Source organism: Protopterus annectens, chromosome 8.part0 (genome assembly GCF_019279795.1).
Source record: "Protopterus annectens isolate FY-2018-M chromosome 8.part0, PAN1.0, whole genome shotgun sequence".
In the NCBI taxonomy this organism is placed as follows: Eukaryota; Metazoa; Chordata; order Ceratodontiformes; family Protopteridae; genus Protopterus; species Protopterus annectens.
The window spans coordinates 1,501,237,737-1,501,254,864 of NC_056741.1; the positions used below are offsets into that span (position 1 = coordinate 1,501,237,737).

Consider the following 17,128-nt stretch of genomic DNA (forward strand, 5'->3'; position numbering starts at 1 on the left):
TCAGCAACTTTGACATTTAGAGCCATAAACTGACAAACCCATATGGCAAAATACTCTTTAGCCCTTCTGTCAGATGCCGGTAAGCAAATTTCAGAGCTTCCAGACTCTCCTGCTAAGGCTCATTTATCCTCCATTCTGAGCTCTTCTGCTCAAGTCACACACCATTCAATTTAAGTGTAGCTATAATGCAGTGGAGGCATTTGCCAGTGCTGCTGCTTCAGGGTCTGTTCTCAGGAGGAACATAAAGGCTAAAATTATGGATGCTTCCTTTGGCAACAAGTCCTTGTTTAGTGCTTCTGCTGCAGAACTTTTTAAGTCTTTACAAGAAAAGGGCAAAGAGCTACAAGCCCTAAAACACATTTTTGTGTCCCCAGTTCCCAGATTTCAAAGGAACTACCCATCTAAATCCCTTTTTAAGGAAACCTTCCAGAACTCAGTCTTCCAAGGGTAAAGGAGGTACTAGACAGTAATATTCAGCCAAGTTGTCACCATCTTCTCCTGCTGATCAGAAATAGCCCTTTCTGAGCAAGTTAGGTAGTCTGTGACTACCAGACTCCTCTTTCCTTTCGTCTTTCTCTACCTGCTTGGAAACAGATCACCCAGGACTCTTGGGTACTCTCAGTCATTCTTTAAGGATACTTCATGATGTGGAACATTCCACCTTCTTTTAGGAGTATTCCACAACCCCCAAAAGAATAGCTGGATTACCTTCCCCAAGTCATTTTCAGTTTTCTTTCTCAGGGTACCATTCAGGAGGTGCCACCTTCCTAAACAGGGAAGGGGTTTTACTCCAGGCTGTTCCTGTTTCCAAGGAAAGATGGCCCCTAGACGGCTATCCTAGACTTGTCATACCTAAACACCTTCCTGAAGGTTCCCACCTTTTGCATGCGGTCCTTGAACACTCTACTTTCCCTCATCTTTCCTCAGGCCTACATGGCATCTCTGGACATCAAGGATGCTTACCTTCACATTCCTATTCAGCCTCTGTTCAGGAAGTATCTTGGCTTTGCTCTTGCTTCTTCACGTTTTCAGTTCTTTACCTTCCCTTTTGGCCTGTCTACAGCTTCAAGGGTCTTCACAAAATGCTTAGCTCATGTCATACCCTTTTGCAGACTAAGGGATATTCAGATTTTCCTGTACCTGGACTATACCCTTCTCTAAGGTCATTCTCCAGACACCCTTCAAGAGAACCTGCTGTTCGTGGTATCTGAGTTGGAGGGTTTAGGATTCACTGTCAGCTGTTAAAAAATCTACCCTGGTTTCTTCACAAGACCATGTTTTTCTAGGATGCAGAATACAAACAGGATGTTGGCTTCCTTGCCTCCCTAGAAGGTTCTCTGTCTCTCATTGCTTACTTCCAGGCTCTCATGTCTCTTCAGTCCTTGACTGCCAGGGAGTTTCTCTGCTTCTTGAGCTTTATGACATCCACTATCCCTATGCTATCTCTAGCCAAGTTACACATGAGGAAATTCCAGTGGTACCTCAGGTCAGTATGGATGCAACAGGCTCATCCATTGGAGTTTGTTATTCCCCTTCTTCCCTGCTTGAAAAAGGAACTGAATTGGTAGATTCAGAAGGTTACCTTGAATCCAGGTCTACCCTAACAGTCACCCCTTCCCACTCAGGAGCTGTTCACAGACATTTCAGACTTGGGATGGGGAGCAACCTTGGCATCCTGGAAGGTTCAAGATTTGTGGTCTCCCTCCCAAAAGAGGGAAGACGTAAGCATAAAAGAGATGAGAGCCCTAATTTTCACTCTACAAATTTTCAAACCTCTTCTTCTTCCAGCCGCCCTAAAGTGGTTCACAGACAACACAGCACTCCTTTGGTATGTCGGCAAGCAGGGAGGGACCAAGTCCTATCTCCTCTGCAGACTGGCTCTCCAAACTTGGCAGTTAGCCTCTGAGTCAACTCACCCTCCAAGCAGTCTGCATTCCTTCCACTCAAAATGTTGTGGCAGACACATTGAGCAGGTCCATGACTCAATCCTTTGAGTGGATGTTACACAGGGATGCATTTCTGGACATTGTCCATCAGTGGGGTACCCCTCAGGTAGATCTTTTTGCCTCCTCTATGAACAGACAACTTCAAAAGTTTTGTGCCAGAGTTCCCAATCCTCTGGCATGAAAGGTGGACACCCTGTCCTTCTTTTGGAAGGGGGTGGTTCTCTATGCATTCCCCCTTCCCACTTCTCCAGAAAGTCCTGTTGAAGATCCAACAGGAGCAACCAAAAATCTCGTTGGTGACTCCCTTTTGGCCAAGACAGCATAGGTTCCACCTTCTTGCCAAGAGCAATCATCACAAGTTATCCCACAGAGTGGACCTACTCGTACAGGACAAGGGATCTGTAACACATCCGTAGATATCAACCCTGCAACTGACTCTGTGGGTGATAGGGGTTTGATCCCTTTCAGACACCTTTTCTCTGAGGACGTGCTGCAAGTTCTGTAGAAGGCCAGAAAACCCAATACTAGGAAATCCTATATTTCCAAATGGAAACTGTTTTCCATCTGGTGCATTTCTAAGGACCTACAACCACTGCTGGTGGAAGTTCCAGTGGTTCTGTCTTACCTGTGTGAATTATTGAAAAGTTTATTGTCATACTCTTCAGTAAAAGCTCATCTTTCAGCAGTCTCTGCCTGTCTGCCCATGATTCCTCCCTTGGCTTCAAGGTTGGATGTTAAACTTTTCCTGAAAGGCGTCCTTCATATCAGGCCACCAAGGAAACCAGTTCCTCATCCTTGGGATCTAAAATTTGTTCCAGAAAAACTTACTTTGGCCTCTTTTGAACCAGCAGTTTCTTCTTCTCTTCCCCATTGCACTTGAAAAACTGTTCTTCTTGTGGCCCTCACCTCTGCCGGAAGAATCTCAGAACTTGAGGCATTGATGGCACTCTTTCCCCTTTACTGTTTTCCAGAGGGATAGGGTCTCCTTATGCACTAATCCCTCCTTTATGCCCAAGGTACTGAATGAGTTGTCACTTAATCAGTCCATTAATCTGCCCACCTTTTTTCCATCTCCACAATCCTCTAGTGAGAGGATTTTATACACCTTGGATGTACATAGACAACTCAGATTTTATTTAGACAAAACCAAGCCTGTTAGGAAATCTGACAGTCTTTATTTCCTATCATCCTAGAGCTCTGGGCAGGCCTGTTTTCAAGTAGACTATCTCCACTTGGATTTCCAAAGCCATTTCCTTTTGCTATGTGTCTCATGGGAAGACTCTTGTTTCGCTAGTTAAGGCACATCCCATTAGATCTGGTCCTCTTCTGGTGCTTTTTTCAAAGGTCTGTACACCTCCTCCATATTAGAACCAGCTAACTGGTCTTCTGTACACACTTTCACAAAACATTACAAGTTGGATGGCATTTCCAGGTCTAGAGTTGGTTTTGCAAGGGCTATCTTACAGGGTTTTGTAAAGCATGCTACTGCCCCTCCACCCAGTTCTTCTTCTGCATGAGTTTGGTATTCTCCATCATGTTATGAATACTGCAACATATGAATAGAAAGACATAGAGCAGTTGTGTAAAATCTTACCATAACCATAGATGTCCTTTTCTTATGTTGCAGTATTCCCTTTCTCCTGATGCTTGCCTGTATGCTGATTGTGTGTTTCCTCACCTTTTTCAGGCTGTTCTTCTTCCTGGGGCATTTAGTTCTGAGGACTGGTGCATACTGATGTATGCTTTATACCAGATGTTGCTTTATGACCAACTAGGGAATGGATCTATGTGTAACATCGCACTTACCCTACAGGAGCTTTAGACTTTTATATACTGGCCGGACGTTTGAGTCAGCCAGTGGCAGACTCCCTCATGTTATGAATACTGCAACGTATAGAAGAGAGGCACATCTATGGTTATGGTAAGATTTTACACAACTGTTCTTTTCAGCTACATGGCTTAGTTGGGATATTTTGCAAGCACCTTAATATTTTTGGGCATCAGCTGTTTTTAAAGACCCTGTTTGTCTGAAGTATGGCCATACTATCCACTTTTGCTGTGCTGATGAAGCCGATTAAAAGACTGAAATGTGCATGTCCACAGTTAGTGTAGTTGGCTTTATTGGCCTGAATGTAACTGTAAAGACTTGAAACGTTAAAAAAAAAAATAGTCATGGGCATTCAGAAGCCATGTAGCTGAAACACGTAATGTCCTTAAGGGGTCATTTGCATATATCCCATGGGCCTCAATTATGGGAGGTTTAAGGTATCAAACAGTGAAAACTTTAGCTTGGCTGGGTCCTTGCAATTTTTATGCAGTGGGTTGTTTGTGTGACCATTTTACCCTTTGGTTTGTGTGTTAGTTGGGATAATTTGGAAGCACTTTGATGTTTGTGGATGTCAGCTGGTTTTAAAGACCCTGTGTTTCTGAAGTGTAGCCAAATTATCCACTTATGCTGTGCTGATGAGGTCAATAAAAAGGCCAAAATATGAATGTCAACAGCTAGTGGGCTTTTTCTTCACTGGTCTGAATGTAACCATAAAATCTTAATTCAAAGTCATGGGTATTCAGAAGTCATGTCCCTAAAACACTTAATATTCTTAAGGGATCTTTGTATATATCTTATAGATCTCCACTACAGGTGGTTTAAGGTATCGCACAGTGAAAACTCAAGTTGCCTATTTTTTCTTGCATTTTTTTTACTGCATGTGGGTGTAGGTATATGCATATAGGTCATAGGATCATAGCAAGTTACTATGTTACTGGCCCTGTGGCTCTTGTAAGCCTTGCCAATAAATTAACCCATGTTCCCACAAGTCAGCACCTGCTGCCATTGTCCAGCAGAGAGAGAGGTGAAATCCCAGGGGTATATTTTCTATTTCCCATCCAGTCATCCAAGTTCCTCTTAAAGAGGGATAATGAAGTATTCTGCTTGATGTGGAGATATAGTCTATTCCATAGATGGGGAGTCTCTGGGAGACAAATCTGTCCCAGCAGCAAGTCCTATTGATGTGTCAGACCAAGTTGATGTTTTGCATGTGGGCCACATGAGTGGAGTTTGGCTTGTGGCTATGCAGCAATTTCATCAAGGTGGGGTCAGAGATTGCTCTGTATGCCAGACATAGATCATCTCTGAGGAGTCTGTATGAGAAGGAGTAGAGGGACAGGGCTATTAGCCTATCCATTTACACACACATCTATATCTTTATATAACTGCGTGTGGGTGTAGGTATATGCGTAGGCATACACACACATCTATATCTATATATAGTTATCTAATATTTATATGGATCTACTTCTAAATTTTGAAGTCTTAAAACTTCGAATTTCTTAAGGTCAAACACGTAAGGTACAGCACGGGATGGTATATTTACCATTTTCCTCACTGTAATGTAATCTCAGATTTGGTATATTTAATTAGCGGGGGTGCAGGGGGGGCTTGCCCCTCTGGAAAAACGTAAAAAGATTTTTTTGTTTTTATTTTTCTTTTATTTACATTTTGAAGCTTCAAAACCTTGATCTAATAATCTTGACCATAAGAAATTCAAAGTTTTGAAACTTCAAAATTTAGACACACACACACACACACACACACACACACACACACACACACACAGACACACACACACAATCCATAGTATAAAATTATGTATAGTACACATACAGATATGGCAGATTTAGTGAAGTCCATCAACTAGCTTGTTTTTGAGAGGTGGGTGTAACCAGGATATCTAGAGAAAACCCTCTCAAACATGGTGATTATGCAAAACTTCATACAGTTGGTGACCACATCAGGTCTGAACCCAGATCCTTCACCTGTGAGGCAAATATTTTATCAAAGCGCAATTGTGTTGTTTAACATCACTGTTACACTGTTGATTGTAATTAGAGACACACAAAGATATTTTTTTGTTAGTTACTTGAACGTATTGAAGCCTTTTTTGTCAAGAATAATAGACCGGATGGGCCAGTGTTTAAATGTATTTGTAACTTACCCAAGTTTGATAACCTTGTAGTTATGATAGTTAAGTGAACCAAGGTCACATCCCACCTCTATGTGGGCGTGGGGGGGTTGCCACTATGTAACAAAAAAAAAATAATAAAAAATTCAACAGTAGCCAATTCTGTCTGATAGCTTGAACTTAGCAGGTTTTCAGTTAAGTCTGTTATTCAGTAGAACTGTAACCTAGTTTTTTTTTTTTTTTTTTTTATCTTAAGCATTTTTTGCTGTAGCAGCAGAGAAAGTATTTTGGCATAACAAAGTCTTGTCCCTTGACTCCTACCTTTTTTTGTTTTTACACTAATTGTAATTGTATGCCTTTGATGTTTATCTTTCATTACACATTCAGATAGTTTCCCCCAGGCATTTTTTAATTTCCCCTGTCCTGCAGAAGAGTTGCCCAAATTTCTGAACATCTGTTTCTCTTTTGTTTTCTGTTCAGCATCAGTGGGCTTGGACGGAACATCATTCTGACAACGATGCCAGCAGGAGCCAAACTGATCGCAGGGAACAAGCCTGTGAGTTTTGTGACAGCACAGCAACTACAGCAGCTGCAGCAGCAGGGCCAAGCGACTCAGGTATGGAGATGGAATGCATACAGGGGGTCATGGAGCACTAATTGTGTACCAGGATGTAGTAGGACCAGAATATACTTGTATAGGGAAAGATAATACTGTAATGATGGGGAAGCAGTTATGTACAGATGATAATGATACAGCTAGATCACACAGACGCAGGAACTGTTACGGCTCACAGGGTGTAGTCTGTGACTATGTACAAGTGGTGTATTAGAGTTTGTCCTTGTGTTTTAGGGAGATAGATATAGTAACTGAGAAACCAGTGCTAGACAGGTATTAGAAAGTACTATGTCCAATGCACAAAGATATGGTGGTAAGTAAACCACAGTGTGTTTACCATTTTCATTTGTTAGGGAGTCATAAGAACCAAGCTGCTCTGCATAGAGGAGGGAGTATACAGAGACCTGTACAACACAGGGACCCTTGGAACAATGCTTTACAGAACCAGTTTCAAATATTCATTGTGGACAAGTTCTTCAGATAGAAATATATAGCTCAGGGGCCACAAGGCTTTAGTTATGCATCGTTCTCTGCTACAGCAAGGTCATGCCATGACACACAGGTATGGAGGCTGCTACATCACAGTGTGTCAAAGTAAGAATTGTGCATCATTGCCAGTAGATGCAGCAGGGACGTCCATACAAGTAATGAAGACAGGTGCAGCATATTGCCCACATAGCTGCAATCATGCACCAGTGTCAGGGATATACATTAAGGCCAGATCACAGAGGTATGATAATAGATACAGTACAGGGGCCTCAAGGTTGTAATTATGTGCCAGTGTCAGGGACACAAGAAGATCTGGACATAGTGATATGGGAGAGCAAAGGGGCCACAAGATTGTAATTATATTTCACTGTCAGAAATATAGCGAGGCCTGGCCAACGGGTAAGGGAGACCTTGAAGGAGTTATGAATTACACTGTGCTGTTATCCTACATTTGCTTGAGTAGTAGATTTAACTTAATTTTATTATTTCAAGCTTATCACCTTGTCTTTTAATTATTTCTTGCATTTGCTCCATTTCTTTGAACTTGCAATTGTTATGTGATCAGTAACTAGGGTAGTATTTTTAGGTCAATGTTTTTATTATTTCAGGCTTGTCAGCTGTGTTGGAACTAATAATTTATTTTTTTTCTCTGTGCCTGCAGTTACTGTGTGACCAGTGCTTTTCCAATTTTTATGTTCACTGCATTCACAGCACAGCCGATTAAACCCAGTGACATTTCTGATAGTTCTTTGCAGCCAAAATTATGCCCAATTGGTATTTGAATTTGATTAACATGCCCTGATACAGCAGCACTGGTATTCTGGCCTTTTCTATTTGCTTAGTGGTTCTGTTGCATTTATTGCATTTTATTTTTAGATACTTGGTTATACTACTCTGTGATTTTATTTTTGTTTTCAGTATATTTATGCTGTATTAGTGTTCTTTTACTATTTTTTTCTTAAATTTGTTTTTGAGTTAGTTGATTGTCTTTTTCCAAGTCATGGGCTTTTTCTAGGATAGACACTGCTGTGAGACAGTTTATTTTCTAACAACTGGCTGGTGGTGTTGTTACTAGTAGGAGGCTGGGTACAGACAAGACACACAGAGTGGATGTTTGTAACTGACTGTGTCAACTTCTTACCACTTCTGTACAGAACCAGGTTCTGGGTGTGATTAGTGTCTGCTATAGGGTGAAATATGTCATAGAGAGACTTGGATAACAGGTCCTGTGGCATATACCCATGGATCCCACTTAGAAATGGAGACAGGCAACAGGAGCCTGTTTTCCTGCATCTGTAGTCCGGATATTGTGTTTAACCTTTAGGTCAGTGTGTGATTAATTTGGAGCTGCTCCATGACATCAAACTTGATGTTATCACTGAAATCTTCGTCAATAAGAACTACCAGCCTGTTTACATTAACAGCATTATGGACTAATGAGATCTGGTGTTGATGGCTGTACAGTTGTTTTCCTTCTCTGCTGGAGTTGAAGGAGGTTGCAGCTGGATCTTCCAACTCTTTTGACTGTTATTGTTGCAGCAGCAAACTGCCAGTAACTCCTTGTCTGTGCATCAGGTGATGCAAAGATGATGATCTTCAATTGATCACAGCTGTATTAGTCTTAGCTATTTGGGTGGTATTCTAAAGATTCAACAGCTGTCCAGCTTCCAAAGCTTTCTGTGTACCTTTCACCTTGTTAGTTATCTTGAAATGAGCTTGTTAAAAGTCAGGTTTGGGTACGAAGCCTTTCAGAGCTCTCCAGCCACATAAAGGTGTGCTCCTTATCTGGCTTACAAGGATTGGCAGTTGGCTAACCCAACAGTGCTGTGCAGACAAGTTCCTTAAGAGGAAATAAACTTCCATTTTATTTCTTATGGCAGAAATTTTACTTATTCTCCAAATCTTGAATATTTAAGATAGGAAAAAAAAGTGTTTTTATGGACCGTCAGGTGACCTTTATTCAATTTTAAATGGGAGTGTTTTACTTTTTTGGGTAAAAAAGTTGTTAAAAATCTATTTTTTTTTTTTGTGAAAAAAAAAGTTTATTTTACTTTTGAGGGCTGAGGTAAGTGTTTTCAAGTTTTTTTTTTTTTTCTTTACTGTAAAAGTGACTTTTTTGTTTTGTTACTTACTTGATCTGATGTTGTCAGTCTTCACATAATCCTTAACTGTGGGCTCTTTTCCGAGCCTCAGAACCGACTGGGCCATTTATTTCAGCTTGCACCTCCCAAACTCTCGAGATAGGCTCTGCCCATAATGCTCCTCTCTAAATTACCTCAGATCTCGTTTGCAACTTCAAAGTGTCAGATGTGTCCGTTCTATCTCTCGAGCCTTGGCGATATTTTCTGTAAGTGTTTCTGTTATTGCTAACAATCTTTTAAACTTTTAGTCTCTCTCTCTCTCTCTCTTTGTACTGTCCGCTCCTCTAGAGCTTAGTGTGTGTGTGAGTTCTCTGTCCCCTACCCTCTTTCAAACATCAGGTAGCTCTTCCCAGTATCATTGTTGGTACTTGCTTTCTTTTCTGTATTCATCGTTATGGTATTTCATAGCTTACCATTGCTGGTATCTTTGTCTATTCCCTCTGTCCCTTCTATTAAAAAAAAAAAAAAAAAGATTTGTTTTCTCCCTTTCAGAGTGTGTGTGTGTGTGTGTGTGTGTGTGTGCGCGACTTTTTTATCTACTAGGCCTTTTCTCATTCTTGTTAATGGCTGACAAAACTTCTAAGGGCACGACGGGTTTCAAGAGGTGTGAGAAATGTGACAGAAAAATGCCCAATTTGGATGGGCATAGTCTTTGTGTGTATTGCCTTGGCGCAGTTCACTTCCAGGAGGACTGCAAGATTTGTCATGGTTTCTCCGGCAGGACTTTAACTGAGCGGAGAAACAAACTGATCTTGAAAGGGCTTCTAAAGGGAGATTTTGAAGAGGCCATTTCTGCTCCCAAAACTGAAGCCAGTTTGTTTTCATCGTCCTCTTCCTCTTCAAAACCAAAAAAGAGGTATCAGTCGGTTGCGAGTAGCTCCACGGAACTATCTTCAGAATTGGCAAAACAGTCTTCAGTGCCAACAGTTTCTTCAGCACTGAGAGGCTCGGATTATTCAGTTATGACTAAAACCTCAGATCAGGAATCTGCGGCTTCAGTACCAATAGCTGAATTGGTACCGAAACAAACTTCACTTAAAATGTTAATGAGGACCTCTTATTTACTGTCTGTGGATCCTTTCACTGATAGGCCACCAAGTCCAATTTTAGAACTGAGGCCTCCCACTTTTCCATCCATTTCGTCTGTTCAGTCCACCAAAAGTTTCTTGGAATCAGACATCATGAGACTGGTTGATCAGCTCCTGATGGTGAGGGGATTTCATCCACCTTCAGTTCCGAGCCATCTCGGCATTGGAACCGTTCCTGATGCAATTTCCTCCTCCAAATCTTACTGAGCCATTGGAGCTGCTGGCACTGACCTGCCCAGCACCGACTGTCTCGGTGCTGGCCAGAACTTCTTCTCCGGAACTGAGAATCACCTTAAGTTCCTCCGGTGTATCAGAACTGGAGACCTCCCAGGGTCCATGCTTCTTTGCTAGTTTTGGGGAGCAGGGTTCAGTATCAATTATTTCAGAGCCATCCATGCCCCTCGGTGCCTCGGAATTCCTAAGTTTGACCCTGGCTTCTGCTTTGGAGATGGCTTCCTTGGTGTGGGGTGAGACCATGGTTCCAAAGGAGTCTATTTCAGTTCCTGTCTCCCATCCCTTCCCGGATCATGGAGAAGTCTTTGTCCACTGTGGACAACCCAGTCCTTGCCACCCAGGTTGGGCCAAACTTCATCACTATCCCCTCGACCATAGCTCCTTCCCAACTCATCCCTGGGACAGGGGTACAAAAGCCACAGGAACAACCCAACCTGGTGATTTCCTCTTTGGATACTTCCCCAGACCTTCCCCCCAAGAAAGTTCCTGTGAAGAAAAAAATGCAAGAAGCACTTAGACTCCCCAGAGGAGTCTTTCACTGTGGACAGCAATCTCGATGAAGGAGAAGGTTCCCTTAAGTCACACTCTGGCAATGTTTCCTTCTGGGACATCCTTGAAATCCTTAAACAGAGGGTTGGCTGGACCTCCCTCAGGCCTTCCTCAGAGGAATCTGTTTACCTGGCCTAGCCATCTCCTTCTTGGATCTCTCTGCATGCTGACAAGCTTATTAAATTTATCACTCAGTGGGAGTGGAAGATTCCGGACACCATTGAACCGATCCCCAAGAGGCCTGACAAAATTTTATCGGCACCAAAGGATGAACAGCATTGGGCCAAGGGTATCCCAGCTGACACCATGGTGATAGCAGCAACCACAAAAAAGGAACTTATGGAAGAGAGTCCTACTATCCATCCTCCTAACAAGGAGTCTAGGACTATGGATAGATTTGGGAAGCTTGTTTACACTTAGTGACTTTCGCTCTCAGGTCTTTCAATTATATAGTGCACTTCACGTGACTACAGAATGATCTAATCAAAGAACTTTCAGATACTCTCGCAGGAGAAGGAGCTGAAGGGATTCCAGACAAAATTACCTCTCAGCTCGCAACACTTGAATTGATTTTCAACTCTTCCAGGAGGTTTATCGCTCATGCAGCTGAAGGGACAAGAGCAGTGGGTTCAGGGATAGCCATCAGGAGACATGCATGGATGTGCTTGTGTGACTTTGCGTAGCCATTTACATCTTTGTTTGTCAATGCTCCATTTGACAGAACATCCCTGTTTGGACCCAAAGTGAAAGACACACCAGCCAGATGTGAGAAAGATGGGAAGACCCTTTCTGCCGTGGGCATATGCTTCTCCACTCCTCAGCAACTCTACTCTAGGAACCAGAGAAGTGGGAGGCTATGGTTCAAAAAGTCCCAAGGGCCTTTTCAGGACTCATGAGGCAAAGACTTCTCCCGGGGCAGAGGATGAGGCAACAATGGAAGATGCTGTTCCAGAGGCAGAAGTGGCCTACAAAACCAGGGGCTCAGGGATTCTTTCTCTGCTAACTCCTACCACTGCTCCTGAACAGAGGCCTTATTGCCTTCCTCTGGAGGCAGTCGGGGGTGACTATCATCCCTGCACCATTCAGCCTGGCTGCAGATGACTTCGGACAAATGGGTGCAGTAGATCATTTCCAGAGGTTACGTCATTCCCCGCATAACAAATCTGAAAATACAAAAAAGGCTCCTAGACTTTCCACCCAGTCACAGGGAGGCAGCAGTCTTAGAAATACAAAAACTGATCAACAAAGAAGTCATCCAAGAAGTCCCCCCAGACAAGAAAGTTTCTAGATTTTACTCGAGATTCTTTTTAGTGCCCAAAAAGACAAGGGACTGGAGGTCCATTCTGGATCTCAGCCAGTTCAGTATGATGGTTCAACAAACCAAATTCCAGATGGTCAGTACTTAACTTTCTTGGAAAAAGATGATTGGATGTGCTCAGTAGATCTTCAGGATGTGTATTACCACAGAAGAATGAACAAACGTTCCAGAAGAGTCCTGCGCTTCTGGCTGGGAGCCAGTCATCATCTGTTCAGGGCACTGCCCTTTGGTCTCACCACTGCCCCCAAGGTGTTTACCAAATGCATGGCAGTGGTAGCAGCTCATCTCAGACTGCTAGGTTTTAGAGTTTTTCCTTATCTTGACGACTGGCTCCTCACTGCTACTACCAGGTGTCAACTGCTAAGGGCAAGAGATTACACCCTTCATCTTTGTACTACGTTAGGCATCACAGTAAATTGCAGAAAGTCAAATCTGGAACTCACTCAACAGTTAGAATTTTTCAGAGCCCGATTAAATACCATGACTGGAATAGCATCACTCCCATTAGAAATAGTCCAGAAAATCATTTCACAAGTAAAAGACGTTATGCACAACATAAGTGTTTCAGCGAGGCACATTTTGCATGCTCTAGGATCCATGGCGGCCTCCTTTACCCTAGTTCCCTTGGCCAGGTATCTCATGCGGATTCTTCAATGGCTTCTAGCCTCTCAATAGTCATTAATGAATCAACCCATGTCCTATCACATCTTGATCACCAGTCATTGCTAGTAAGATCTGTTGTGGTGGATTCAGTCCAACGTTATCCTTTTAGGTCGCCCATTCCTCCTTCCACAGCCCCAACCCATAGTGACCACAGATGCTTCCCAGGTAGGGTGGGTGGGGATTATCTGGGAAGGACAGTCCAAGGTACGTGGTCCCAAATAGAGGCCATTTTACACATCAGTGTTCTAGAGATGAGGGTGGTTTTCTTAGCATTGCAAGCATTTCAAGATACCCTCCCCTTTGGAATGGTGGCAGTTCAGACAGACATGTTGGTAGTCTGGTATATCAACAAACAAGGGAGAACCAGATCTTATCCGCTTTGTCGAGAAGCTCTCAGAGACTGGCAATGGATGATTTCTTCCAACCACTTTCTAATAGCAATGCATGTTCCGGGGAGCTCCAAAATGATAGCGGACAAGCTGAACAGAACTATACTGATGCCTCTCGAGTGGTCTGTCAATCTGACAGTGGTGGAAAAGATTTTCCGTCCCCTGGGGCCAACCTTGCTGTGACCTGTTTGCATCCCCCCGAGCAAGTGCAGCAGTTAGTTTGCCCTAATCCCCTCAGGGGGAAATCACCCAGGGACGCTCTTCTCCACAACTGGCCCCCCCGGTCTTCTGTATGCCTTTCCTCCGACTCCTCTGATAAGTCAGTTTCTAAAGAAAGCTAAGAGGTCAAAGAACACAATAGTCCTTATTGCCCCGTTTTGGCCTCGACAGGTGTGGTTTCTCTTCATTTGGCCTCATCTACGTCGGAAACCTTGGATTTTGGACTCAGTTCCAGATCTCTTGTCTCACTCAGAAGGAATGGTTCATCCGAATCGTCACCATCTCAAGCTCACTGTGTGGCTTCTCCAATTTCCATGATTGCTAGACTTTCCTCTCTTACATCACCAGTCTGACAAATCATTCTAGCTCATCACAAGCCTTCAACTAGAAAATTGTACCATAGTAAATGGGGAAAATTCTCCAAATGTGCTCTTGAGAAGGATATTAACCCTTATTCCACTCCTCTGGATTTGGTTCTACAGTTTCTGACCTGTCTTTATCAGTCTGGTTCTTCAGCTTCTACCATTAGAGTACACTTGGCTGTGATTTCAAACTTTCATATTGGTTTTGATGGGTCTACTCTGAGGTCCCATAAACTGTGCAAGACTTTTTTAAAAGGAACCGTTCTGTTAAGGCCACCCTTTAAAGAACCCAGTGCCCCTTGGGATTTACCCTTGGTCCTTCAGTGCCTCACCTTATCCCCTTTTGAACTATCAGGTACCTGTGAATTAAAATATTTGACCTAGAAAATTGTGTTTTTAATAGCAAACACCTCAGCTAGAAGAGTTTCAGAAATGTAAGCCTTGTCCTGCAAACCCCCCTGTCTTATGTTTCATAAGGACAGGGTTTCTCTCAGAACTAATCCTTCCTTTTTACCAAAGGTTGTTTCAGAATCTAATATCAATCAAACCTTCCACCTGCCGGTCTTTTTCCCTAATTTCTCCAATAAGGGAGAGTACTGTGTATACTTATTAGATGTCCATAGACAATTGCATTTTTACCTTCATAGAACAAAAGACATCAGGAAATCAGACCAATTGCTTATTACGTTTTCCTCACTTTTGCTAGGTAACCCGGTATCTAAGGTTACATTAGCTAAATGGTTAGAGATTGCATTACTTTTGTTTATAATTCAAAGGGATTTCAACCACCACGTCCTGTGAAACCTCATTCGACGAGAGCTGTAGCAGCTTCCGCATTGTTTCATGCCCAAGCTTCTTTAGATGACATTTGTGCAGCAGCTACATGGCCATCACCTCATACTTTTATCACTCATTAAAAATTGAACCAGTTCTCTAGGAGGCGTGCATCCTTTGGTTAAGTGGTCCACCAGAATATCCTTCCATGAGACCTCCCAAGATTCAGGTAGCTACGGAGTCTGTCCCACAGTCAAGGATTACGTGAAAATTGACTACATCAGATAAAGAAGTTATGTCTTATCATAACGTTCCGTCTGTGTTGTCGATCTTGACTAATCCTTGACATCCCCCCACTCCTTCCCCCTACCTGAGACTCTTAGTGGACCGAATATTCCTAAAGGCTGGCTTCATAATAGGAACACAGATTTCCTCTCTTATTTGTCGCTTTTTGTTTGTTACTATCATATGCAAACTTGATCTGAGGTAATTTAGACAGGAGCATTATGGGTAGACTCTAGCTCGAGTTTGGGAGGTGCAAGCTGAAATAAATGGCCGAGTCAGTTCCAAGGCTTGGAACCGAGCCCAAGATCAAGGATTAGTGAAGATCGATAACACAGATGGAACGTTATGGCAAGACTTAACTTTTTTTACCAACTATTGCTGAAAGGATTCTTCAGGATTCGGACACCTTTTTCGACTTAACCATGGAGCAAAGATTGCTGAGCAGTCTTTGCTACCACAGCAGACTGATGAAATACTTCAGCCACAGGTAGGTGGCTCTGCTGTGGCCAAAGCTGGTTCTCAGATCACTCATATTTTTCATTGTGTCCTGCTGGTGTAGTGCATGCAGCCACCATAGACCGGGGGTTAAATATGTGCTCTGTGGCTGTTGGAGTGCCCTTGGTGGGCAAGGAAGAGCCAGTCATGTCAACCCTGTGAGAAGGGTGGGGAATGCTATTCTGCTCAGCCAGAAAGCTGTGCCTATCCCTGAGGAGTCTTTTGCTGCCAGAAGTGGGTCTCTTTCTTCAGATTTTCCTGTCAAAAAGAAACCAAAACAAACACGTTGTCTCTGTTACCCTGGACAGTAGTAATTTATTGGGCTTAGCTCACTGTTTACTGCAGGCTCTTGACCCTTCCTATATGGCTGTTTCTGCTAAAAGAAAAAAGAATTCTTCATTTTCTGAAAAGATTCAAGAGTTTGAACTTCAAAATAATTGTAAAAGCACAGATTGTGTCATTTCTGCAAAATTCTGTTTCAGATTCTCATGGGAGAGTTGCTTCGGATAGTACATTTGAAAGATTCTCTTTGTAACTATTTTTAGGATTAAGCAGTTGTTTCAGTGGAAAAACGGGGATATTTCTCTCTCTCTTCCTCAGGAAGTGTTGTGGTTTGTTACAACTGGTATTTTGAGAACCTAGACCTGTTTCTGCTGTGGAAGATGTTGTCACAGCCTGCAGTTTCCGTGACAGCCAGCCTGCTGCCCCCAAAAAATCAGATTGACATTTTAAAGTACCTCAGTCTTTTGTATTTTTATATGCTCATTCCCGATCTTATCTAGCAGCTATTGCTTCAGTGTGATCATCTTCTGCTAGACATACAGTTTATAATAATCCCTCTCCTATTGACAAGGATAACAAAGCTTTCGAACAAAGACAATCCAAAAAGTCTGAATGACTACATTAAGGATTTTCAATCCCCCTCCCAGACTGGCAGTCCCTTCATTTTTCCAGAAAGTCTGAACATCAATTTTTCTCTGGCAGCAGATTTCAGACAAATGGGTTCTGAAAATAATTCCTCAAGGTTTACAGATGGCTGTGGGGAGTCTTTTTCCCTTCTTCCTTCCTTTTTAGGAGATTCCTCCTCACCCACCAGACCAAACTTTTCTTTTCCTAACTGTCATTCAGCATATGCTTGCTCAGGTGGTGATAGAAACAGTCCCTTCTCCTCATTCAAGGGGAAGGAACTGTCCCTCCTCCTCATTCAAGGGAAGGGTTTTAATCCAGAATGCTTCTTATGCCAGTGAAAGATGATTCATTGAGACCAGTTCTGGATCTTTCCATTCTGAATCAGTTTGTGATGGTTTCCAAGTTCAAAATGCTGACTCTTCATAAGCAGATGTTCATTGTGTTTCACTGTTGCAGTCATTACTCTTGGGGTTATCCTGCTGGCAGGCTACCCTCAGTCGGCCAGAATTCCAAAGTCTAGGTCCGGCGTTGGTTGCTGTCGCCTCTTCCCTGACGTCAGTGTGCCAGGGGTATAAAAGATGCAGCCGACGCCATTTTCTTCAGTCTTTCTTGCCGCGCGGTGCCCGAAGCAAAAGCAGTTCGCAAGTGCCGGTCGGCCGACTCCTGAGATATTCAAATCCGAATTTCAG

General features: G+C 42.9%; 1 protein-coding gene across 1 annotated transcript in view; it reads left to right on the top strand.

Annotated features, from left to right (window-relative positions):
• The window catches only part of NFRKB (nuclear factor related to kappaB binding protein), a gene marked incomplete in the record, with an annotated part of 1,477,031 nt that overhangs the window by 1,392,890 nt on the left and 67,013 nt on the right, over window positions 1–17,128 (top strand). The window contains 1 exon segment of the mRNA XM_044081086.1: window positions 6,389–6,524. Within this exon segment, the coding sequence (XP_043937021.1) occupies window positions 6,389–6,524 (136 nt within the window).